The sequence below is a fragment of the Peromyscus maniculatus genome, chromosome 4, assembly GCF_049852395.1.
Source record: "Peromyscus maniculatus bairdii isolate BWxNUB_F1_BW_parent chromosome 4, HU_Pman_BW_mat_3.1, whole genome shotgun sequence".
NCBI lineage: Eukaryota > Metazoa > Chordata > Mammalia > Rodentia > Cricetidae > Peromyscus > Peromyscus maniculatus.
Window position 1 is genome coordinate 126,875,933 of NC_134855.1, and position 25,737 is coordinate 126,901,669.

The following is a 25,737-nucleotide window of genomic DNA, read 5'->3' on the forward strand; positions in this document are numbered from 1 at the left end:
CATTTCTAGTTGTAATAGGCAGCTTCCTCAATCTAGAGAAAGATGGCGTCTGTATGCAGACAGAAGTTAGTCTTCTAGAGGATTACACACATTTCAAAGAGAAGGGAAAGCACCATCTCACTAAAGTAAATGCTCAACAAAGGGAGAGAGTGACCAGAGACCATCTATTCTCAGCAGGAAGAGGTCTTGTTGGCTGGTAGCAGTACAGATGCAACTTGGTAAAGCTTTAGCAGTGGTTGGAAGCCTCAAGCATGATCACTGTTTAACAGAAACTGGAAATCTAAGGCAGTACTGTTGGGGAATTTTTTTTTTTTTTTCTTTTTCGAGACAGGGTTTCTCTATGTAGCTTTTTGCCTTTCCTGGAACTCGCTTTGTAGACCAGGCTGGCCTCGAACTCACAGAGATCTGCCTGGCTCTGCCTCCCGAGTGCTGGGATTAAAGGCATGTGCCACCACCGCCTGGCTGGGGAATATTATTTCTAAAGTGTGTTACTTTTGTTTATGCTGTATTTGTTTAATTCTGTGAAGCTGTGTTACTATGCCTGTCTACAAAACCTGATGGTCTAATAAAGAACTAGCCAATAGCAAGACAGGAGAAAGGATAGACAGGGATGGCAGGCAAAGAGTATAAATAGAAGGAGAAAACTGGGAAGAAGGATCTAAGATTTAGCAGCTAGAGGAGGAGGATGACTCCAGGGGCCAGTAATGGAGTAAGAAACAAAGAAAGGTATACAGGTATAGAACGGGAAAAGCCCAGAGGCAAAAGGTAATTAGGATAAGTTAAGGAAAGCTGGCTAGCAACTAAGCCAAGCTAAGGCCAGGCATTCATAAGCAATAATAAGCCTCCGTGTGATTTATTTGGGAGCTGAGTGGCGGGCACCCCCCAAAAAGAGCTAAAAAACCCCCAAAAAACAAAAAACAAAAAAAACCCAATAACACAGGACTTCCAAATTACCAGGTTTTAAGATCAAGGATGGAGCCGGGCGGTGGTGGCACATGCCTTTAATCCCAGCACTCGGAGGCAGAGGCAGGTGGATCTCTGTGAGTTCGAGGCCAGCCTGGGCTACAGAGTGAGTTCCAGGGCAAGGCTCCAAAGCTACACAGAGAAACCCTGTCTCGAAAAGGCAAAAAAAAAAAAAAAAAAAAAAAAAAAAAAAAAAAATCAAGGATGGGGCCGGGCAGTGGGAGCTCACACCTTTAATCCCAGCTCTCAGGACGCAGAGGCGGGCGGATCTTTGTGAGTTTGAGGCCATCCTGGTCTACAGAGCTAGTTCCAGGACAGCCTAAACAAAAACCAACACACACACACAAAAGATCAAGGGGATGGGATTTAGAGCGGAAAGATTCAAAGAATACAAGGCTGCGCCATCCTTTCCACCACACCACAGCGAGCATGGCCGCAGCCCTACGCCGAGACCTGGACTACCCCGGCACCCAGGAGGGCCTAAAAGTTCTGCTTCTAGCAACACAACGATCGGGACAAGAACGCATTTAACGTGGCGGGAGGTTGTTCCAACTTGGCCAACTAACACCGCCCACCACCACCACCCCGCCACCCCACCCCCCGCCATTGCTGTCTTCTGCGCAGGCGCGGCCTTGGCTCAATGCAGGTGACAGATCCCGGAGCTACCAGCCGGTCGCCCTGCCCCAAATCACGTAAGACCACGCAACAAAACGGCCGGAACCGCCTCTGCAGCTGGACGTGCGCGCGCAGCGCCTGTCTTGCCGGCGGGGGGCGGGGCCCATCAGGGGGCGGGGCGCGCTCGTGGCGACCAATCGGTGGACCTTTGAGGCCCGCTGTTCCTGCGGGCCTGGTCCTGGATACGGGCCCGGTGGAGGCACCGACTGCGAGGTGAGTGTGTGTGTTGTCGACCGTCTGGCTTCCAGGTTGTCCTCCGCCTGCTGCGCCTTGGAACGGCGGGCTGTGGGGACCCAGACCGAGAGGGGTAGACTGGACCCTTTTGGCTTTGGAGGCCGGAGTCGGGCACGAGGGGCTGGGTCCTGGCCGCAAGAGTTCGTTCTCCCTGAAGCTTTGGAGGATCCTTGGTCGTTGGGACTCTGGGGGATCACAGTGGGGACGGAGGTGGTGCAGTCAGAGAGGCCACAGCTACCCATACTACTTTGTACCCTGAGTGAGAGAGGCAGGGTCCCTGTAGGGTGGACAGGCTGCGGAGAGCAGCGTCTCCTGGAGGCCTAGCCTGGGAGTCCGGAGATAATTGGCGACCTTGGTGAGGATGCTTGGCCCATCCAGAGGCGGCCGAATGCCAGTAAGTTACAGTGGAACACAGCTGTCACCAGGCCAAAAATAGTCGCTGGGACTTGACCGGTGTCTGCCCTCGTGGGAGGTAAACGGGGAAATCTGCCCAGGATCTCCTTGATTGATAGTGAAGTCGCTGCCAGGTCTCCTGGAGGAACTCTCAAGTTCCTTTGAGGAGGCAAGGCAAGGTGTTAGGAAGTTAGACTGGCCATATGAGCATCAGGTAGAGGGGTCAGTAGCCTTTGTCCCCAGGCTGGGACCGGGTGTTGGGTCCTGGAATCGCGCAAGTAACGAGGAGCAGACCACCGAAGTTTATTAAGCAACTTTATTCAAGAACACCGCGGTGGGAAAACTTCTAACTAGTTAGAAAAATTATTTGGTTCTGTGACCCGGAGAAAGGGCTGTAAGCTTCTTTTTATAGTCAAAGGTTATACACAGGACAGAAAGTAAATGGGATTCACAGCATCTTGGCGTCTGAGCGTCTAGGGAGTGTTATCATCTGAGCTTGATCTCAGGAATGTTGACCTGAGCTCCAGCTACAGGATTTAAGACCTCTGATTACAGGGTGTTAGTTCAAAATGTTTACATAGTCCGTGGGTTCCTTTAAATCGCCTTTCCCTTGTCTGGGAGAGTGCAGGGCAAAGGGTTTTCAAAGCAGCTATCAGTCCTAATACAGAAATATGCATATAGGCTATAAGCATACATTTTTTCATATTCCTGGGCTCTTCACTGGGACTCTGAAGAGCATCGGCTCACCAATACTTCTTCAGGTCTCCTTCACCCCAGTGTTTCCTTTACTTAAGCTTCCTCAATAGGTAGGTAGTGTTTCCTGTGGAGTCCCCTTCAGTCCTTCCACAGGTGCTGATTTTGTAACAATTGCACTCCCTAGGAGAGTCTTCTCTGTGTTTGAGACTGGGTACTGTGGGTTGTGGTCCCTTGCATGAGATGGACAGGCAATGGTGAAGGAGATCAGCAGGAGTGCCCTGGATAGTGGAGACTTGGAAATCAAATCGAACCTGGAAAGGGAAGTTAGATTCAGGGACAGAGGTTTCTGAGAAGAGTCCACAGAGTAGAAAACATGAAATTGGGCTAGCATTTTAGAGTCCAGGAGAAGAGATCTGAGGGATGGCAACTGCAGGGAAAGCATCCTTCATTTGGTGAGGCTGGGGTGAGAGATGTGTTGAGAAACTTCAGTTAAACATAGACAGGGCCACGAGGCTTAGGTTCAAGACCCCATCAGCCAGTTAACCAATTATCTTACTAGCTTGTCACCTGTGAGATGAGGTGCCATCAGTACCTTTACAAGTATGTAGGAAGCCCTCCACAAGCCAGCAAATGTCAAGACAGCTGGACCTGTTTGGTATGCTGTGCTCCTTAAAGCCCCAGGATAACAGGGCCTTCCAAGAGGACGAAGTGAAGGTTCAGAGAGGCTCTAACCTGCTCAGGGTAACACAGTTTATAAAAGCTATGGAACTTCATTTCAGGAGAGTAACTCAATTTACCAGGTAGTTAAGGACACTGCAAATGAGGATTGGGTTTTGAACTATTTTTCCAGGAAGTACTCACAGTTTTCAGTGGTAGAAGTGATTATCAAATGACTGTTTTTTGCTCAAAGAACTAGACATAAATTTTCCTGTATCTTTGGCATATGTCTCTGAGTAGATTAGAAAATGAGCTTGGTAAGCAAATTGTTGTCTTAACAAGTTTCACTAAAGGGAAACTAATCATTTGTGCTTATCATTGGAGGAAGGTCTTGCCAGGATTGTTTTCATAAGAATATTATCTCATGAAAGGTATTTAGGAGCTTTAGAAAACTGCTAAGAATGAAGTGTAATTTGACTCTGTATGTCTATGTGTGAGGTTATTTTTTAAGATTCATTTTGTTTTTAATAATTGCATATTTCTTTGTTGGGAGTATGGGCATGTGAATACAGATGCCTGAGAAATTAAATCTCCTAGAATTAGAGTTAGAGGCAGTTATGAGTCACCCAGTGTAAGTGCTAAGAATTTAACTTGGGTCCGTTGCAAGATCAGTATGTGCTCTTAACTGCTGAGCCATCTCTCCAGCCCTGTCTGTGTACTTTGTTGGTTTGCTTGCTTTCGTTATTTTGAGATAGGTTCTCATATATAGTTCAGGCTAGCCTCAGAGTTGCTGTGTAGCTGAGATTGGTTTGAGCTGATCTTCCTGTCTCTGCCTTCTTTTTTTTTTTTTAAAAGATTTATTTACTTATTATGTATACAGTGTTCTGTTTGCGTGTATGCCTGCAGGCCAAAAGAAGGCGCCAGATCTCATTACAGATGGTTGTGAGCCACCATGTGGTAGCTGGGAATTGAACTCAGGACCTCTGGAAGAACAGCCAGTGCTCTTAACCCATTTCTTAACCCATTTCTCCAGCTCCTGTCTCTGCCTTCTAAATGCTGGATTGTACATGGGGTTAAAGATCACACTACCACATCCAGCTGCTATTTGAATCCTTCTTTTTGAGAAAAGTTAGGTTTGTTAATTACTATTTATCTTCTCAAGAACTAATGTAACCCTCATAATTTCAAGTCCTTTTTCTTCAGGGATTATTTGTACATGAGCGAATTAATTCTTGTTTTTGTTCTCCAAGCTGTTCTTGGAATGAAGATGGAAAGTAGCACAGTTTTGCTGGAATCCAAATCTTCACCGTTGAACCTTCTGCATGAGATGCATGAGCTCCGACTTCTGGGACATCTGTGTGATGTCACAGTCAGTGTAGAGTATCAGGGTGTCCATGAAGACTTCATGGCCCATAAAGCAGTGCTGGCAGCCACCAGCAAGTTTTTTAAGGAAGTGTTCCTGAATGAGAAGAGTGTAGACGGTACCAAGACTAACGTCTGTTTAAATGAAGTTCAGGTTGATGACTTTGCTTCATTTCTGGAGTTTGTCTATACTGCCAGGGTGCGTGTAGAAGAAGATCGAGTGCAGCGGATGCTAGAAGTGGCTGAAAAGCTAAAGTGTTTGGACCTGTCTGAAACATGCTTACAGCTAAAGAAGCAGATGCTGGAGTCAGTCCTTTTGGAATTGCAGACTTTCTCTGAGTCTCAGGAAGTGGAGGCCAGCAGTGGCCCCCAGGTGAGTGTGACCCCCAGCTCCAAAGCAAGTGTACCAGGAGAGGATGCTCACTCCAACGGCATTGTAGATTCCTCTGACTATCCCATAGAGAGATTGGACAATGGCCTTTTGCCAGAAACGCCATCCAGGAAGTGCAAGGAGAAACTGGACAAGAAGAAAGATGTGGCTAAGCCTCCCTACCCTAAAATCGGACGAGCTAGTGGGAGGCTGGCTGGAAGAAAGGTGTTTGTGGAAATCCCTAAAAAGAAATATACAAGAAGGCTCCGAGAACAGCAGAAACGTGCAGAGGAAGCTGCAGAGAACGACAGGGGTCCCCAGGACCAAACCCCAGACGATGAAAGGACAGAGACAGAGCCAGCTTCCAAAAGTGAGGCTTGCCCTGCTAGTGTGGAACTGGAGGAAGGCCTGCAGAGGAAGGAACAGGAGGGGATGAAGGAGGAGGAAGAAGGGAAAGATGGGGAGAAGAAGAGTAACTTCCAGTGCACAGTCTGTGATAAGTCCTTCCTGTACGAGAAGAGTTTCCTGAAACACATCAGGCTCCACTACGGTGTGACCACGGAGGTAGTGTTCCGATGCGACACTTGTGGCCAGACCTTCGCCAACAGCTGCAACCTGAAGAGCCACCAGCGCCACGTGCACAGCACGGAGCGCCACTTCCCGTGTGAGATGTGTGCAAAGAAGTTCAAGCGTAAGAAGGACGTGAAACGGCATGTGCTCCAGGTGCATGAGGGTGGCGGCGAGCGGCACCGATGTGGCCAGTGTGGCAAGGGCCTGAGCTCCAAGACTTCTCTGCGGCTGCACGAGCGCACACACACGGGTGACAGGCCCTATGGCTGCACCAATTGTGAGGCCAAGTTCTCGCAGCCCTCAGCGCTCAAGACCCACATGAGGTGCGGCTGCCTGGGAACATTGCTGTGTGGAGCAGGGCTGGCCTGGATGCAGGGATGTGGGTTCCCAAGTGCTAAGGTGCACTGGGTGTTGGAGATGGCTTTAGGACTTAGACCAGCATGTCTGTGTCTGTTGATCTCCATTTCCCCACTGGTGCCGTCTACGGCTTGGGAAATTGAGGCAACTTGGAATCCTCTTTGGAGGTGTGGAAGTCTGGGAAATGGTTCTTCAGCTTCTCCTTTGGCCCTGCCTCCCAAGTATAGAGGCCCTGGCACAGCAGAGCCATCTAGAACTCTGGGTGCTGTGTACCTCCAGGTGCTCTGTACTTGAATGAGAGCTGGGCTCTTTCTTCACTCAGTTCCAGTGAAGTTCTGTGAGGTGATATGTAGTGCTGTAGGGCACTTCTCTAGTGGTCTTTTAGTTCTTAGGGCTTGGAAAGTGCCAGTAATTGGTTGATCTAAGAATGAGGATCTAAGAATCAGACAACACTTTTTAATTTTTTTTAAAAGATGTGTTTGTTTTTATTTCATGTATATGGTGTTTTGTCTGCATGTGTAATGTAAATGCCTGGTGCCCTCAGAGGTCAGAAGGCAAATGTCAGATGCCCTGGAACTGAAGTAACCAATGGTTGTGAGCCACATGTAGGCACTGGAAACTGAGCGCTGGTCCTCTGCTATAGCAGCAAGTGCTCTTAACTGCTGAGCCATCTCTTCAGCCTCTGAACAATGCTTTCTATTTGTTTTCAGACTATAGGTGAATCGTGAGTTCTTTTAACTTTCTTTATAGGTTTTTCTTTGTTGTTGTTTTAGACCAGCAGATCTCAACCTGTGACAAGTCACAACCTCTTTGGAGGGGTGTCCAACGACTTTTTCACAGAGGTTGCATATCAGATATTTACATTAGAATTCACAAAAGTAGCAAAATTACAGTAATGAAGTAGCAATGAAAATAGTTTTATGGTTGGGGGTCACCACAACATGAGGAACTGTATTAAAGGGTCACGGCATTAGGAAGGTTAAGAACGACTGTTTTTGGCAGTTTCTCACTGTTTTGTCCTTGTTGGTCTGAACTGGGCTACATAGACTATGCTTGCTTTGAATTTTCAGAGACGGGCCTGCCTCTGCCTCCCAAGCGCTGGGATCAAAGGCGTGGGCCACTTTGTACTTCTAAGTCTATTCGTTCATACCAGTCAAGCAGTTGAATTTTCTACTATACTCTACCTTTGCCTTCCAAACTAGAACAGACTGTGGGGAGGGAACAAGGTGTCTGTCATCTTTCAGTTTGCCTGAGTTCAAAGTACTTGTGTGGAATGTGCTCAGCAGATCATGGCTGAGTGCTACACCATGCTGATTGTAACTGAAATACTCCTGTGTGGTTCTCAGCAGCTTGAGAGCAGTTTCTCTCTTTAGACTGACTGACTGGTCATGTGTTAGGAAATGGTGGTAAAATGTTCAGTCATATGGTACTTTGTCAGCAGGAGTTCCTGAGGTTATTCCAAATGAAGAAGCTTCAAATATCAAGTGATACCCTTTAATACTAAAATATGTGAAGGTACACTCTCTGCCTTCCACTGCTTCCCAGCATAAATAAGGCCCTGGAGAGATGTAGGAGCTGCTCAGTGGTTCTACCCTGGTATGTGGAACTAAGTGGAGATATCAATCATTGAATCTTGCACAGAAACTCCACTTGTGTTGGGATGTATGGTAAACTCTTCTTTTGTTTGTTTGTTTGCTTTTTTCCCCCCCCCTGAAATGGGGTTTTTCTATATAGCCCTGGCCATCCTGGAACTTGCTGTATAGACCAGGCTGGCCTCAAAATCAGAGATTCACCTGCGCCTGCCCCCCAAGTGCTGGAATTAAAGGTGTGGACCACCCCCCAGCCCCTAGCATATGGTTAACTCTTGACTTGCCCAACCAGTCATTTTTTCTCAGCTGTCTTGGAGGAAATGGTTCTTGCACAATACAGAAGAATTTGGAAATTGTATTGCAAAGTGACCTTTGAAATATGCCCTGAGTTATCATCTGAATGTTGTACTTTCAGAATTCATACAGGGGAAAGGCCTTTTGTCTGTGATGAATGTGGTGCAAGATTCACTCAGAACCACATGCTGATTTATCATAAAAGGTGCCACACAGGTAAATACCCATGCTCTTGTGATTGACTGTCTTTTCTAGCCATAGAAGAAAATTGCAGTTGCTTATTAGAAGTTGGCATCCACCACAGCAGTGCAGGGCATGAAGCTTTTCCATGTAGTAAGAGAGGATTGCAGATAGACTTGCTGCCTGTATTCTGCTGTACATGTGGCATGGTCTGTGCCATGAGGCCCTAAAACAGGCCACACAGGTCTTAGATATTTGGAGACAGTTCTTATTGTTGTAACTCTTAGTCCATTTCCAGGAGTCTGTCCTAAAGAAATTATCCAAAAACCCGAGAAAAGTTGTGTGATCAGCTCTCGTCTTGCTGTGTTTACTAACAGAACTGGGAACAACACAATGGGCCAACCTCAAGGAAATGTTTCAGTGGGCTGGAAATCCATGCCCCAGCTCATGACATGGCCTCAGAGGAAGGCCTCTTGAATTGCACAGGCACATCTGTGCTTGAATGTTGACTATAGCAATGAACAGTTAAGCATGGTCAGTGCCAACTGTTGAAAACCTGGGCAGAAACCAGGAGCAAATACTTACATGATAAATAATTATATTAAATATGAGGTTATCTCTATTTCTAAAAATCATTGTGATAGTTTACCATGAGAGGGACAGTTTCAGTTGGCTTTATTCTGGTTCAGCATTGCAGTCCTGTGGTTGAAATGTTGCTATAAACCATATAGGGCACAGAACCTAGTCTATCACTGTATACTGTATGCACTCACCCAGGTCTTCCTTTGCTTACATTATTTACATTTAAGCACTCACATAGGCGTCAGGGTCACATACAGTCCTGAGAGATGAGGTGTGGACCATGTGTTGCTGGAATGTAGACCACCAGTGGAAGCTGTGGAGAAGTCAGTCTCACATCACAGACTTAACTAGACTTGGTCATTGTATATGACTGCTAATGTGTTAAAATTTTATGAAAGCCAATGTTTTAATGTTTGTAAAGCCAGGGGCACACCAGTTGACTGTATGAGTGAGTTGGGAGAATAAACAAAGAACTTAAAAGTACAAAAAGTGAGGTGTCATTGAAATTGTCCTGTAGTCTAGTCAAGTTGACTATTGTTGCTAGCCTAGAAGCTACCTGATAATCTATTGTAAAGGACTTTTTATTCTGATAGAGCTACAGAAACACTTGTTGAAAATAATCCAACAAATCCCTAAAGTTGTAAAGTTTTCTTATTTTCAGTAACTAAATTTATTAAATTTGAGCTGTAACTAAATTTATTAAATTTGAGCTGGCTGAACTGTAATCATTGATTCTAGTCCAGTAGATTGCTGTTTGGATTTCCTAGGATATTCACCACTTTTAGCAAGTAGCAGGAGTAATATATTTGATGTTTAATTAGAAAGTGTCTGATGCTGTTTGCCAAGGTGTAGAGAGACGACTAGCTCTTCTGGGTGTTTTTAATGACTATCATTTCTACTTTTGTCTCATCTTTTCATGTAGGTGAAAAGCCTTTTATGTGTGAGACATGTGGCAAGAGTTTTGCTTCTAAGGAGTACTTAAAACACCATAATAGAATCCACACTGGATCTAAACCCTTTAAATGTGAAGTGTGTTTTCGGACCTTTGCCCAGCGGAATTCCCTTTACCAGCATGCTAAAGTCCACACAGGTACGGCTGCATAGTACCAGAGAAGAGTTCAGTCTGGCAAGGAAAACAGTTCACAAGTTTTAGATTTATTAGCAAATCACTTGGAGAGTGTCACTTTGGTGTTATTATGACTATAATAACTTCCCAGGGATGACTGATAGTGGCTCAGAGTTTCCCAGGGTTTATTCTCTCATGGTGGGAAAAGCATGGCCAGGTTCATGGCAGCAGGAGCTTATAGGGGTTCCTCACATTATGTAGACTAGAGAGAGCTAGCTGGAACCAGAGGCTAGTAGAATCCTAAAGATATGTTCCTCTTACAGCCAGCCAGGAAGTAGCCAGTTCCAGAAAGATTCCACAGCCTTCAAAATAGTGAACAACATTAAGAACATGACCCTGTGAGGCACATTTCAAATTCATTCTGAATCAGAAGTGTTAGGAAACAAAAATGGTCAAACTTTGCTATAATAGCATTTTTAAAGTGATTTTTTGAAGTTAAAGTATAATTACATGATAGTATTTTTAAACCTTTTTACCTCCTCCAGGGCTTATTATCGAACATATAGCCTTGTGCATGCTATATGAATGCTGTGCCACTACATTAATTCATGGATCCTATTTTTATGTCTTCTTTTTTGAGATAGATTTTCACATAGCCCTTGAAGTTGCTATGTAATCCAGAATGACCTTCAAATCCCGAGCCTCCTCCTGGCTTCCCACCTAGTTTTCATGCTTTTGAGTTTGTAGTTTCTGATTTTTTGTTGTTATTTTAACTAAGTTTATTTTGTACAATATGTGGTGGGTGACTAAGTGCCCTGACACATGTGGAGGTCAGAGGACAACTTGTGGGAGTTGGTTCTTGCCTTTCACCATGTGGGTCCTGCAGATTGAACTCAGAGGCTCCAGCTTGGTGGCAGGTGCCTTTACTTACTGAACCACCTGGCAGGCCCAGTGTGTGGTTTTGATAAAGTGAAAAACGAGAACACTTTAGTATGCAAATGGGGGAGAGTCTGTTGGCAGCATGGGGTGTTTATTGAAAGGGCACATAGCTTCCTGTGGTATGACAGCTTGATTATGGATGTTTGTATGGATTCGCATCCTCCAGATATGAACAGGGATAAAGAATGGATGTTAGTATACATACGTGCACACACACGTTATGTGTGTGTGTTTATTTAGGACAGTTTATTACTATGAATAGATTTGTATTTCACAGATAGTGTCAGCTGCATACACAGAATTGACCTATTTTTGGTACAATTTTAAGTTCTTGGTTATTATATTGGTATTGGGAGTGCTCAAGACTATCCAGGGAATGCAGATGTGTATCCAGAGTTAAATAAAGTGGACTGAAGAGGTCATTGAGTAGTTTCCTTCTCTTTCTGTGTTCAGGAGAGCGGCCTTATTGTTGTGACCAGTGTGGGAAGCAGTTCACCCAGGTAAATGCCCTCCAGCGCCACCATCGAATCCACACAGGAGAGAAACCATTCATGTGCAATGCGTGTGGACGGACATTTACTGACAAGTCCACTCTCCGGAGGCACACCTCAGTAAGTGATGGGTAGGCTGCTTAAAAACAAAGCCCTCTGGTCTGTAGGTTGCTAACCCTGAAAACCTGTCATTATTCTGGTCCAGAGGGTCAGAGGTGGTAGCAGGTTCTCTCCTGGGGTGTCCTGCAGTGACATCGAGGGAATAAGGTAAAGGGTTAAGGCCCCCTACTGCCAAGTCTATGCCAAACACTTCCCTAAAGTGGCTGCTGTGCCAGGCAGATATTTGGTAATTAGTGCAGGGGTGATACACTAGAAAGCAGATTTAAAAGGCAGGGAGAGCCGGGCGTTGGTGGCGCACGCCTTTAATCCCAGCACTCGGGAGGCAGAGCCAGGCGGATTTCTGTGAGTTCGAGGCCAGCCTGGGCTACCAAGTGAGCTCCAGGAAAGGCGCAAAGCTACACAGAGAAACCCTGTCTCGAAAAACCAAAAAAAAAAAAAAAAGGCAGGGAGAGCTTTTGTTTCATCTCCTTAATATTTACTTTTTGATTGATAGACAGTCTAGCTCTGTAGTCCAGGCTGACCTCAGACTCATGCATGGCCCTCCTATACACCGTGGTTTTGTTTAATGAGTGTGTGCCATGCTGCCAGGCCCTGAAGAGAGCATGTTGTTTTAAAAGATGCATGTGTTATTAATAAGTATCTGTAAATTGGGACACATGTAGTGACTTTTGTTTTGTTTTATTTGTAGATACATGATAAGAATACGCCGTGGAAGTCTTTCCTTGTCATTGTAGATGGCTCCCCCAAGAATGATGAAGGACATAAGACAGACCAACCCGATGATGAATGTGCATCACCCAAACTTTCAGATAGATTACTATCTTTTGGTGAAAATAGCCATTTTAACAACCTACTGGAAGTTCAAGGTAACGTGCCTGCCATGCAGGAGAATAGCTCTACAGACACTGCTTGCAAAGCCGTGGTGTCTCAGGATGCTCTGCTCACCACTGCCATCAGTGAGCTTAGTGAGCTGACTCCACAGACAGGCCCAATGCCTACACACCTTCCCTCGTTGACCAACATGGAGTGAGAGCTTGAAGTTGTGTGCCAAACAGTCTGTGTGATTGCTGTATTCCAGGTAATGCCAGGGGCTAAGAAAAAATGTTGTCTGTGCAAAGACACAGGCAAGACTGGCCTTGACATTTCCCCAGACTTCCATGACCTTGCATGTCTGTATCACACTTAAAGCTTTTCCATAAACATTCTGATCTGCATGATCTCAGCTACATTTCATCAACAAACATGGCAGTTAGCATAGCTCACTGAACCCTGGTGTAGCTACACATGTCAATCACACTAATGCTTGATTCTCTCGATGTCGAAACCATTGCTTGTCTTAATCACAGTACACAGCATTGACCCAACTTAGGAAAGTGCTGTTTGTGGTCTCCTGGTCTTGCCCTGCCTTATACTTCCATGTGTGTTTACTTCACTCTGATCCTTTTAGGGCATTTTTCTACAAAGTTAAAGTAAAACGGGGGCCACTTATTCCAGCTGTTTCTTCCTTACTAAAATAAAAGCAAATAAAAGGTTCTGGGGACCCTAAGATGGAACTGAAGAAGTAAATGATTGCATTTGTTCTTCCCCAACCCCATTTGTACGCACGAAAAGAGGAATGACAGATTGAACGTTTTCAGTGTAGTACCTCAGCATGTGTGCAGGTAGGGAGTCTGTCATAAAATTCAACCTGGGATGAGATGTGGCTGTTCAATTTCATTCCCTAAACCAGGTTAAGTCAAAGCTGTCCTACCAAAGAATCTAGCAAAATAGTTGTCTCGTTTGCAGAGGTGTGAGAAATGAAGAGGCGTCAGAGCATTTGACTAGTCACATTTTCACAACCAGCATGTTGAGTGACCCTGGCAAATCTCAAGTACTTCTGCTAGGCTTTTCTATAACGTTCAGAGTCCCAAAATAGCCATTTCCACAGTGGACGGTGACACAGACTAGTAACTGCTACAAATCCGCCTCTTTAGGAGGAGCATGTAAGAATCTAGAGCGGTGGTTTTCAACATATGGGTAGTGACCCCTTTTGGGGTCAAACGATCCTTTCATAAAGTTGCATATCATATTTACATTGCAATTAAGAGTAGTAGCATTAAAGGGTTGCAGCATTAGGAAGGTTGAGAATCACTGATCTAGAGGGTACTAGAAGCCTTGACATGCTCAATTCCTATGCCTTAACAAGTGGATAAAGAACGAGGAATGTTGCCTCAAATGTTCCTTTGGCTTTCTTATGCTGAATTTAATTATTGCTCAACAAACTTCACTATGAAAATTGCAGTTTGTGGCATTTGCTATTCTTGATGTGTGGTTGCAGGGCCTTGGGTATGTGGACACTTGCTACCTGTGACCCTTAAGCATTAATTTTAAGAGCGCCTTAATGGGAGAATTATTCTGCTCTAATTGATCTGTTTTTAACTTACTAAATTTGCTGTGAGAACACTCTGGTTTCTAGGACGAAGATATCTTAAGTTCAGGGTGAAGACAGAGCACTATGATAGAAACTGAAAGTTCTTTCCTAGTGCTAACTTTGTGGTAACACCTTCCAAAAGCTGTTGAAGCCACCAAAAGGTGTTCCAGAGACTTGTAATATTTCAAACTTGCTCTTGAAGGTTCAGGGCTGAATTATCTCACATTCAGTTATGACCTGGCTCTCCTAGTTGTGTTTACAGACAAAAACAAACAAAACAATAGACTAGTGACTGGCACACGACCATTTCAACTGGTTAAGAGCAAACCTGCCCAGCTGATGTACTGTGTTATGGAATAAAGTCATCTTGATGAGAAGGAATTTAAACAATAGATTATTTTGTTACCTACTGGAAGAACTGTCTTGAATTTGTTTCTTTAGAAATTCTAAATAAAATGTTTAATGTTAATAAATGTCTTTGTAAAAGTTCTGCAATTCTAAATTTATTTACATTACTATAACAGGGTCTGTAGAGAAAAAGATTAACTGAAAATAGCATGAACATTAAAACTTAAAATCAGGGTCTGTAGACTTCTAGTTATGCAATCACCACAGGTGATTGACTTACGTTCTTGAACTCCACAGTAGCAGATAGAAGGGCCCCTGCTCAGCAAGTGGCCTGTGTTGAAGTCACAGCAGGCATTGAGTGACCACTTTGCTATAAAGGTTTTTGTCTCTTCCCAAGAGAGGAAGGTGATCCCTAAGGACATAAACCTTGGAGTTATTACCACTTTGTGGTGTCTTCCTATCAATCAAAGAAGTTACTCTGTGAGAAAGCAAGACTGCCTTCAGTGAGTTGGTCCCAAATGTGTTCTGACAGCACACTACTCTCAGAGCTTCAGTTAGGCTTACTGAAGAGGCGATCTGGTGCCATTCCAACCATTTTGTGTCACAACGTAGTCCAAAGTCCAGAGGGCTCCACAGCCTTTGGTTTTTTTTTTTTTTTTTTTTTTTGGTTTTTCGAGACAGGGTTTCTCTGTGTAGCTTTGCGCCTTTCCTGGAGCTCACTTGGTAGCCCAGGCTGGCCTCGAACTCACAGAGATCCGCCTGGCTCTGCCTCCCGAGTGCTGGGATTAAAGGCGTGCGCCACCACCGCCCGGCAGCCTTTGGTTTTACTAAAGTTTTCTGTAGTAGTTTAAAAAGTGGACCAGGAAGTAGTGAGAACCTTTGGATTTCTGCTGTTAGTAATTATCTAAATGGGATTGTAGATTATAATTTAACTTTCTAAAGATTTTATGTGTACGGGTATTTTCCTGCACATTTGTATGTCTGTGTAGTGCACGCACACCTGGTACTGGAAGAGGCATCAGACACCCTGGAATGGGAATTAGACAGACAGTTGTGAGCTACCATGTGGTTGCTACGAATCCAGCCAGGGTCCTCTAGAAGAGGAGCCAGTCCTCTTAATCACCAAGCCTTGTCTCCAGTCACAAGTTTAGCTTGTTTAATGTTCACTCTGGCCGTTTGTACAAGCTAATGAAGCCAGGCTCTGACTTCCTTCCGAGTAAGGAAACCGACCAAGGAGAGACACTGGGGTGACCAGACCTGCAGCAACCAATTTCTGATGGCCAACTGCACATTCACTTTAAGTTGGGAATCTGCTTTAGCACTGGCAAAGTTCTGTGACTCAGTGGCAAGGGTCTGTACTTCCCACCTCCAAGGGCAACTATAGTTCCTATGGAGACACCTGCTTACAAAATTAAGAAGGCCACATATGACCTCTTCAGGGAAGGGGGACATTGAGCTTCCAGGACCCTCCCAGAACTCAACTGTTTCCAGCAGCCACTCTTCTGTCTGCCTTGCAAGTGACTGTGAAGCTCTAAGGATTCAAGGAAGGAAGAGATGAGCTTCGCAGCCACTGGCACTTCACTTGCAGCAAGAGAGGACACCAGGGTTTCCTTCTAACCTCAGCCAGCAGAACCATCAGGTGAGCAAGGCACAAAAAGCCTAACATTGGTAATGGTGCTGTAAACTATCTGATGGGAACAACTTCAAAGCAACTAGTTCTGGCCAGAGTCAATTTAGCTAGCAAAGACTAGTCAAACCGTTACTGATAATTTCCACTTTATTTACTGTACAAGTTCACATAAAACATTTTTTCAGCTAAGGTAGATTTATTGTTACATGGTTAGTTTTTATAATGTAATCCCTTGCCTGAGCAACTCAGGACTTCACAGGGCCTGCTACTGGTCACAGCTCACACTGCAGCAGGCAGATCACGGGCATGCTGTGCTGCCAGATCCTCCACAGTCACAAAGGTTTGTATTTGGACATTTTTAAGTGCACAACACCAGAGGGAACAATAAATGCACAAGGGCTGGTGCATATACTTTGGTTATAGTGACACCACCACACATGGTTACAACTGTGCAAAAATACTGTTTTGTGTCATTAAATAAAAAAGGAATTCACACAAGCTATAAAAATGTTGCCACAAAAGCAAAGCTTTTCGACTGACATACTATGAACTATCCCCAGATGCTCTCAAGTATGAGAACTACAACAAATGATCACTGTTTTTGTTCGTAATAATCTAGAAACCTTAAAGCCGAAGCCTAGGCATCTTGAGACAATGTACTGCCCTGTGTCCACAGGACATTTGGAGGAAGTAAGCTCGCATACTACTGTCCAGACATTTTCCTCATTCTTGTACCTTCTACCAGGTCTGTTCTTAGATGACCTTGCTATGATGTTTATTCCAGTTTATTCTGGAAATTATGCTCTTCCTGCCTCCATCTCCCATGTGCTAACTGATCTCACTCAGCCTTTCCTTTTTTTTTTTTTTTTTTTTTTGGTTTGTTTTTCAAGATAAACTCTCACATTGTTGTAGCTGGAGTTATCTCCAGTCCTGCCTGGGCCGGCAACCACTCAGACTCAAATAAACACATAGACACTTATATTATTTAAACTGTTTGGCCTAATGGTTTAGGCTTCTTGCTATCTAGTTCTTATATCTTAATTTAACCCATGTCTATTAATCTATATGTTGCCAGGTAGCTCGTGGCTTACCAGTACTTTACATCTCGCTTTTCATGGCAGCGGCTGGCAGCTTCTCACTGACTCGGCCTTCTTCCCAGAATTCTCCTCTCTCCTTGTCCTGCCTATACTTCCTGCCTGACTACTGGCCAATCAGCACTTTATTTATCAATCAATCATCCACAGCACATTGTAACCTAGGCTGGCCTGGAATTCACTGGGTAGCCCAGGCTGGCCTCAAACTCAAACCCGTTCTCTAACTTTAACCTCGTAAATACTATAGGATTACAAGTGTTCGTGATGCTTGACTGAGCACTTAACTTCAGTAAAAGCAAATAACTGCCTAAAAACATATAAACGCTACTTTAAAAACCCAACGCTTCTCTCAATAGGTATGTTAGGGAATCGTGATGAAAGCTAAACCAAAGTGTCTTACAAGATACCATGTGGTTAAACGGTCACACCAGAAGACTGAATTAGTGAGGGCAGAGTACAGAGACTGGCCAGTGTTCAGATGCTCTCCCACTGGAACTGACTTAGAGCCATGTACACACCTCACTTCCAAGGAAGGCTGCCTGTAGTTGGTTGTGAATAAAGCAATAACTCACTTTTCTATAATCCAGAGTTTTAAAAAAACTTATTTTTAAGTGTATGTGTGTTTTGTCTACATGTATGTTTGTGCACCACATGCATGCCTGGTGCCTGTGGAGGCGAGAAGAGGATGATCGATCCCTTAGGACTGGAGTTTACAGACAGCTGTGAGTCCCCATATGGTTGCTGGGACTTAAACACGGGTCCACTGGAAGAGTAGACAAGGTGTCTCTCCAGCCTCAGTCACTCACTTTTCTGTCTTTTCATAAGAGATTCTAATGGAGTCAAAAAGGATCCACGAGGCTTGAGTGCAAATGGTACCTTTGGTACAGCCAGCTTTCATTCAGAAACCCCAAAAAGCATTGAGGGGAAAAGGAATCCTCATCAGATTCTAGGGCACATTCTTTCTTTTCCCGACATACAGAGGTCTTTGAGCTTCCTGCACACACCATGACTACCATGGCAGGGCTATGGAGTCTTCACAATGCCTGACAGACACCGACCACCCGTCCTCATGGGACCAATTTCAACTTCATCTCCTAATTTTTTCTTTAATATTTAAAAGATTGATTTATGATTTTACATATGAGTGTTTTGCCTACATGTATGTATATATTCATTCACCTGTATGTGTGTATCTGTATGCATGTGCTTATTGAGGGCAGAAGAAGGTACCAGAACTCCTGGGGGAACTGGAGCTACAGGTGGTTTTGAGCCACCCAACAAGGGTGCTGGGCATCAAACTTGGGCCCCCTGGAAGAGCAGGAACCATGTCTCTAGCCCCATCCTGCTACTTCCTTTCTCTTCTGAAAGACCTGACTTGCTTATCTGTCCCCAAACTCTCCTCTTTGAGCCCTGGGCCTGGCACAGGAAGAACCACCGACCCTACTCTAGGGCCATCCAAAGATGAAAACACCATTCCAGTGCCATTTCATACCTGATTAATCAGGAGTTTCATTGTCTGTCACATGACAGCAGCACATTAGGACTATGAAGTATTTCTAGTAACACATGCTCTTCAAGCACAAATCATCTCAGCATACAAATATGCACAAGAGACTCAGGAAGCAAGGCCATGTCTACAGTACTGTATCAGCATATAAGCAGGGGGTGTCAGAATCTGAAATAACAGAGCATACATCTTATATAAATCAAATGGGACAACAGAGTGCATACACACAAGTGAAATCACACCACCAGTTAAGAAATAAACCAGGGACCATCAGACACAGGTTAGGTTCTTATTCAACCAGATATAACATAAATTCTTATGCCACACTGACCCCCACTTAACCACCATGTCCAACAAATGGACACTTAACCACACATATTCTCAAGCTTCAGCTGGAATCTTCTATCCAGCTCTGCTCAAGCTTGGCATGCCCATGGTCCAGAAGACAATGTGAGGAGTGTATAAATGGGAGAACAAAGGAAATGCCAATTATAATATTTTTATGCAAATATGAAGAAGGGATTTCCATTACGACTAAAAGTGGAAACTCTTGAGAAGGGGAAAACTCCATTTCTCATAGGTTTTGTGTGTAAGTTAAAAATATCAATGAAATCCACCCCGACATTCATCCATACAAGAAATAGGACCACACGACCTGCCAGCAAGTTCCTTCCCCTTATAATGCAAATGATGCCAACAGATCCCAGCTATTCTCAGTGTTTGCCATGTATGTGTGAGCATATGGGGCAAAATAAAAAGCAAATGTATTCTTCACTAGCACCATCAAAATAACTATAAAAGAAAGCTAGACAGTTTCTACTCAACTACCAACTTATTCCTAATAACCATCCTAAACTAAGCCACTTGTATAAAGGGTCCATCCAATACCAATACACAACGTCTTTGCAAAGCATCTATAAAACTGGGTCAAGTACCAGAGTTTAGGAAAAAAGAAAAGCACATGGCAACATTGAACGTGGGCCCTGAAAATATCAGAAGAACAGGAATAAGATTCGGCAGTACATCTCAGAAAACTATGAGGATTCTGATAAGCATTATATACTTTGGTTGTCTTAACCACCAACTGAATACAAGCCTCCCATTCTCACAGTAACACAGACATGGTGAGCTGAAACAATACATAAATTGTGTGGCTTATTTACAACAAAATAAGTCATTAAATGGGCATCCTGGAAAGACTGCCTTGCTTGAAGACAAAACTAAAAAGGAATGAGCTGCATGCCACAAAGATGTCAGCACTTCACTTGAGGTCTCCATCTCCTTCTCCATCCCCTTGGATGGACTTCTTGATTCGAAGCAACATGGTGGTCAGCCACTGATCCAAGCGTGATATTGAGTCAAACTCCTTCACCTGGTTTAAGGAATGAAGAATAGGAATTATACCCTGAAACACATTGAAAACTCAAGATGATAGTGACCTAAGCTATTCAAAGATGTTACTGAAATAACCCACTGACTTTGATTAGAAATTACTCATTCTAATTTATAGCTTTCCTCACTAAAAACAGTTTTCCTAGCTGGGTGGTAGTGGTGTATGTCTTTAATCCCAGGACTTGGGAGGCAGAGGCAGGCAGATCTCTGTGAGTTTAAGGCCAGTCTGGTCTATAGAGTGAGTTCCAGGACAGTCAGGACTGTTGCACAGAGAAAGCCAAGCCAAACAAACAAACTGCCCCCCCCCAAAAAAAAACCAGTTTTCCTTTATGCCATAAGCCTGTGCATTTAATTTTTCTCTGGATGTGAATATGTGTATGGCAAAAACCCACAAAAGCTATTATAAACAGAAAGGTGAATTCTATGTGACAGAGGTCAGCGGGCATGGCATAAGAATTAGAAAGGCATAAGAAAACTATTATCTACTGACCATGAAAACATACAATCAAATAATTAGGGGATGGGGAGCAGAATTCCCTTGATGGATTTTAGCACATGCAAAGAAAGACAGTGACATTGGGTGAAAGCAGTTAAGGGTAAAAGTGAAGATAGTCCTTTTCACTGTCACTTTAGGACTGGAGTGGAACTCATTCCAGGCCACTGAGAAATCTGCTTTGATTCTGAACACAAGACTGCAACAGATTAAACAAAAACAAAACCAAAAAAGACAAGTACAAAGAAAGTAATCTATATCACAAATACACCAAAGTCCACCAAAGGCCCAGTTTTGATATTTTAGTTTTAACCATAAGCCCTTCTTTACACTGTCAGACTGTTCTTTAATCACCAAAACAGCATGTTACGACTCTGTCACATGTTTCTGAAGAAACAGTACAGCTAAGATAGTTCTCAGTGGAAATCAAGAATCAGGGCTCAATACAATGAGAACTTCTGCATGGTGACGGGTTAATGGAACTAAATTTTTTTTAGATTTATTAACTTTATGTGTATGAATGTATGTACACAATGTGTGCGTCAGGTGCCCATAGAGGTCAGAAGAGGGTACTGGGTCCTCTGGAACTGGCGTCACAGATGGTTATGAGCTGTGGGGTGCTGGGAACCCAACTCTGGACCTCTACAAGAGAAACAAATGTTCCAAACCACAGAGCCATCTCTCCAATCCTTCCTTAATGGAAGTAGTTTGTGGGACATATAGGACATCTTAAAAAAATACAAGCAAGTTGAACCACATTTAAATAAATGTTCAGAATTTATGCAATGTAAAGAAAAAGGAATTTTTATACTGTAAACCTTTAAAAATGCAAAACTTCCTGAAGGTGTAACTTACGGCTTCAGTGTAAGCTTCACTGTTCTGTTCTTCATGAGCTTCTAGAAGTTTCTGGTGGCATTAAAAAAAATCAAGAAAGTGCTTTAAGCTAGAAAGTCCTGTTTCTGAAGGAATACTTTAAACACAAATCACCTTGGTATCTCATGAACTGAAGTTCCTAGTATCTCACAAAAGCAGGATATATCCAAATATAAGAATTACCCAAGAAAAAGGTCTAGCTTTATACTGCTATTTCAATTCTGCCTACTCCGGCACAGTGTTAAACAGTCTAACCCTCTTAACATATGAGTATCACCAATGAAAAGGCCAAGGCTGAGGTACCCAAGTGATGGCTTGTCTTCACTGTCAACTTGACCCAATTTAGAAACACATCTCTGGGGTGTTTCTAGAAAGGTTTAACTGAAGAAGGAAGAGCTAAAGAGGGAAGACCCACCACCCCGAGTCCTGGACTGAATACAAGGGAAGTGCAAGTGAGGCACCAGCATTCATTTCTCTCTGCTTACTCTTTGAAGATGCATTGTGACCAGACACGCCACCAAAATGTAGCCCAAACATACTTCCTCTTTTAAGTTGCCTGTTGTTGGGTTATTTCATTACAGCAATAAGTCCAGTAACCAATAAACCCTCAGAAGACTTACTTACTAAAACTCCACCCATCAGCAGTCTTAAGTGCTATCACCCGAGAGTAAAGGCTTCTGTCTTCAAAATGCCTTCAGTACTTACTTTCAATAATTTACATTCTCTGGAGTCAGTAAATGCTGGGAACATTTCCTCGTACTTCTCAAGAGCCAGCTGAGGAAGGAAATGACCGGTCAATGTGAAACTTAGTGAACTAGGGACGTTGTCAATGTCCTATTAATCCAAAAATTTATTTCATCCCATTTAACTGTTGGAGAAATATCATGTTAAACTCCACATCATAACACAGGGAACCTATTTATTTGGATATTCCATTTCAATTGAGAATAAAATTTCTAAGTTTTTAGATTTCAGTTGGGCTATTCAAGAGAAGAAACTGAATAAAGTCTAATTCACACCAGGATCTACATTTGTCTACTAAACAGAGACCTTCCTTCACACCTCCAAATGTCAAATACCCATAGGGTAGGAGGTACTCTAGGGTGGTTGTTCTTTGTGGCTCTTTGAACTCTAGATGGCCAGTGCCAAGGCTGCTTGGTCAGTCTTGCTTTCTAGCTGCCATCTTAATTTGCAGCCTCGACCTTCATTCTATTCTAATTCCACTTCTGGGCTTGTTTGTATACTTTTTATTGTTGTTGTTGTTTTTGAGACAGGGTTGCTCTGTGTAGTTTTGGTGCCTGTCCTAGATCTTACTCTATAGACCAGGCTGGCCTCGAACTCACAGAGATCCACTTGTCCCTGCCTCCCCAATGATGGAATTAAAGGTGTGAACCACCACCACCTGGCCATTTTTTTTTTTAAAAGAGGGCTTAGAAGCTGGGTGTGGTGGCACACACCTTTAATCTCAGCACTTGGGAGGCAGAGGCAGGTGATCTCTCTGAATTCGAGGTTATCCTGGCCCATACAGTAAGTTCCAGGACTGCCTGAGCTACATAGGGAGACCCTGTCTCAACAACAACAACAAAGGCTATTAGGCCCAGTGTGGTAGTTTAGCAGTAAAGGCATTTGCTGCCATGCCTGGATTGAGTTTGACCCATGGATCCTATATGGTGGAAGAAGACTAACTCCTAAAGGGTGTTCTCTAGCTTCCACATGCCTGCTGTGACATATTCATATGCTCTCCCTTCCCCACAAAAAATGAATAACAAACAAATGTAAAAAGAGGGACAGAGGACACTAGCTTTACTGTCCCTCTTTTAGTTCCCCATTCCATTTAAAGCAACCACTACAGGAAACTGCACCGCAGCTGTCGAAAGATTCACACTCACACATCATGGAAGAACTATTACTTTTACTTGTATGTGTTGGGGCAGAGTGAGTATGTATTCATGTGGCTGTGTGCCCAAGCATGTTAGGGAGGGCGCATATGCACGTAAGTGTGTATAAGTGGAGGCCACAGGTCAGTATCAAGTGTCTTTCTCAATTACCCTCCACCTTCTTTTTTGAGATGGGTCATCTCTTTGAACCTGAAGTTTACCACTTGGCTGGACTGGCTGGCCAGCAAGCTTCAGGGACCCACTTATTTCTGCCCTCCTCCTCCGCAGGAAAGACAGATGTGAGCCACTGCATCTGGCTTTTACATGGGTGCTGGGCATGTGAACTCGGTCTGTAGGTTTGTGAGTTCAGTGTGTTATCAACTGAGCCGTCGACACAGTTCTCAAGACCTGCATGCAAAGACATCAAGAACAACAAAGCATCTCTTCTCGAGGGTAAAGTAAGTCATCAGAATCAAGCATGCTCTCACCTTGGCATTCAGCTCATCCACTATAAAGTGACAGAGTGCTGCCTTGAAGAAGTAATCCTTTGCACTGTACTTCAACAAGGGGTTATCCATAGTGTTTGCTCCTACCTAGGCAGAGAAGACAGAAAGTCACTAGCAAAGGCAAAATAACCCACTGCCTACTCGCCTGTTTTGTTTTGTTTTAAAAAAAATACTTTTCAGTATCTTATATTGATATACTCAATACTAGATAGGACAAAATTTTACTAGATAAATAATCATTAGGCACATGAACTGTTAAAAATGCCTAGAAGACCTCTGCTTCTGAGACGATGAAAAAGTCTCAGCTTTGCACCATTCTTCCTATGAAAGACAACTAGAAGTTTGTTATTTTAAGAAAAATGTCTGTTGTATGATATCTTGATTGCACTATAACAGTAAAGTTTGCTCTGAGTCAGAAGGCGGAGCTAGCCATTAGCTGACCAAAATTAACCATAGAGGTCTTGAAGGACTGAAGACAGATAGGAGACAGGAAGTAGTAAAGTGGGGCTGGAAAAGATCTCCATCGCTTCTTTGATCATTCAGGTTCTTACCCTGATATCTGACTCCTGATTTCTATTAATAAAGAATAATTAGATAAACGCTACAAATGTCTGTGGACAGAAGGCACAGGACAGCCAACCAGTAAATCACCTGGGGACTCGGGGGCGGGGCTACTGGGTTTTATTCTTTACTACAACCCCAACATAGAAATTAAGAACCCAGCATCCAGAAGCTCCAGGAGAAGCCAATGAAAAGAGAACAGGTGCTGGGCGGTGGTGGCGCACACCTTTAATCCCAGCACTCAGGAGGCAGAGGCAGGTGGATCTCTGTGAGTTTGAGGCCAGCTTGATCTACAGAGTGAGATCCAGGACAGGCACCAAAACTACACAGAGAAACTCTGTCTTGAAAAACCAAAAATAAATAAATAAAATAAAATAAATAGAACAGGTAAAGGTCTTAAGGGGCCTAACAGGGGTGGGAACTTCCACATCATAATGGTAATATTACCTTCCTCTGCCCAGAGTCTCCTTTCTAGGTATTAGCAAAGGCCTAGAGGAGCCTGAGCTTCCACCTCTATCAATACCCCTAGTTCTCCAAATGGTGCTAAAGAGGGCCAATAAAAATCAGATGCAGCCTCAGAGCACAATCTGAAGTTCATCAATCACAGCACAATCTGAAGTTGACCACAGAGGCAGCAGACAATCAGGGAACAGAAATGTCAGACCTGTCTAAGTTTGCTTAAAGAAGTCCTCAGGAAAAAATCCTCAACAAGCTTACAAAAATGCTTGACGCTAATAAAAAAGAAAAGAAAATCAGAGCAAGTGGTAGAGCTTTGTGGAGGAGCACCACAGAGCTCAATCTCCAGAATCACAAAAGTAAAAAAGCAACAATAAAGAAACACTTGGAGCTGGGTGGTGGTGCACACCTTTAATCCCAGCATTAGGGAGGCAGAGGCAGGTAGATCTCTGTGAGTTTAAGAGCAGTCTCCTCTATACAGCAAGGTCCAAAACAGTGGAACCCAGTTTCTTGAAAATGAAACAACAAAACAAACAAAACAAAAACAAAACAAGACAAAACAAAAAAAACAAAAAGGAAAGAAAGAAACATTTGGAGCTAGAGAGACAGCTCAGCAGTTAAGAGCACTTGCTGTTCTCCCAGAGGATTCAAGTTCAGCTCCCAGAATTCATATCAGGTGGCTCACAACCATGGGTAACTCTAGTAACAGGGTATCTGATATCCTCCCCTGGCCTCCTGGACATCTGTACACACATACACATGGATACACATGTAAAGCTGCCTCTGGGGGGCCAGCCTCCAGGCAGCACCCAGGGTATGCAAAACAATTCCATGAATGCAGTGAGGGCTAGACTTTTTCTATTTGAGGGGAATAAGAAAGAAACACAGGCTTCTGATGGTAACTTTTTCTTTTACTTCATCTTGAAATATCCCTTTCTGAAAATCTGTCTCCACACAGCCACATTTTCTACATACCTCTTCTACACAGCTATACATTTCATCTACATAGCTCTCTTCTATCCATACATCTCTCAACAGCTACATCTCTTTTC

General features: G+C 43.7%; 2 protein-coding genes across 6 annotated transcripts in view; one reads left to right on the forward strand and one right to left on the reverse strand.

The window, feature by feature from the left end:
- Positions 1 to 1,691: 1,691 nt before the first annotated feature.
- Gzf1 (GDNF inducible zinc finger protein 1) lies at positions 1,692 to 14,438 on the forward strand. Of its 3 annotated transcripts, none has more exons than XM_006984489.4 (6): positions 1,692 to 1,851; positions 4,869 to 6,243; positions 8,282 to 8,376; positions 9,845 to 10,012; positions 11,381 to 11,538; positions 12,227 to 14,438. In XM_006984489.4, the coding sequence occupies exons 2-6, from the start codon at positions 4,880 to 4,882 to the stop codon at positions 12,566 to 12,568; spliced, it is 2,127 nt and encodes a 708-aa protein (XP_006984551.1). In that variant the 5' UTR covers positions 1,692 to 1,851; positions 4,869 to 4,879; the 3' UTR covers positions 12,569 to 14,438. The 3 variants fall into 3 exon arrangements, with proteins under 3 accessions (XP_006984551.1, XP_042132358.1, XP_076426923.1); XM_042276424.2 differs by having other exon boundaries at positions 1,844 to 2,266; XM_076570808.1 differs by lacking the exon at positions 1,692 to 1,851 and adding an exon at positions 2,332 to 3,071.
- A 2,336-nt stretch (positions 14,439 to 16,774) lies between these two features.
- The window catches only part of Napb (NSF attachment protein beta), a 41,740-nt gene continuing 32,777 nt past the window's right edge, over positions 16,775 to 25,737 (reverse strand). For all 3 annotated transcript variants that reach the window (XM_076570810.1, XM_006984490.4, XM_076570809.1), the window contains 4 exons: positions 23,651 to 23,755; positions 21,991 to 22,059; positions 21,268 to 21,318; positions 16,775 to 19,899 (listed from right to left, as the gene is read on the reverse strand). In XM_076570810.1, coding sequence (XP_076426925.1) covers positions 19,789 to 19,899; positions 21,268 to 21,318; positions 21,991 to 22,059; positions 23,651 to 23,755 — 336 coding nt within the window. In that variant the 3' untranslated portion in view covers positions 16,775 to 19,788. The remainder of the gene's footprint in view (positions 19,900 to 21,267; positions 21,319 to 21,990; positions 22,060 to 23,650; positions 23,756 to 25,737) is intronic.

Coding starts and splice junctions, on each gene's coding strand:
- Gzf1 (XM_006984489.4), top strand. CDS start 4,880: ATGAAGATGGAAAGTAGCACAGTTTTGCTGGAATCCAAATCTTCACCG. Junction 6,244..8,281: donor GCGCTCAAGACCCACATGAG/GTGCGGCTGCCT, acceptor TTGTACTTTCAG/AATTCATACAGGGGAAAGGC. Junction 8,377..9,844: donor TCATAAAAGGTGCCACACAG/GTAAATACCCAT, acceptor CTTTTCATGTAG/GTGAAAAGCCTTTTATGTGT.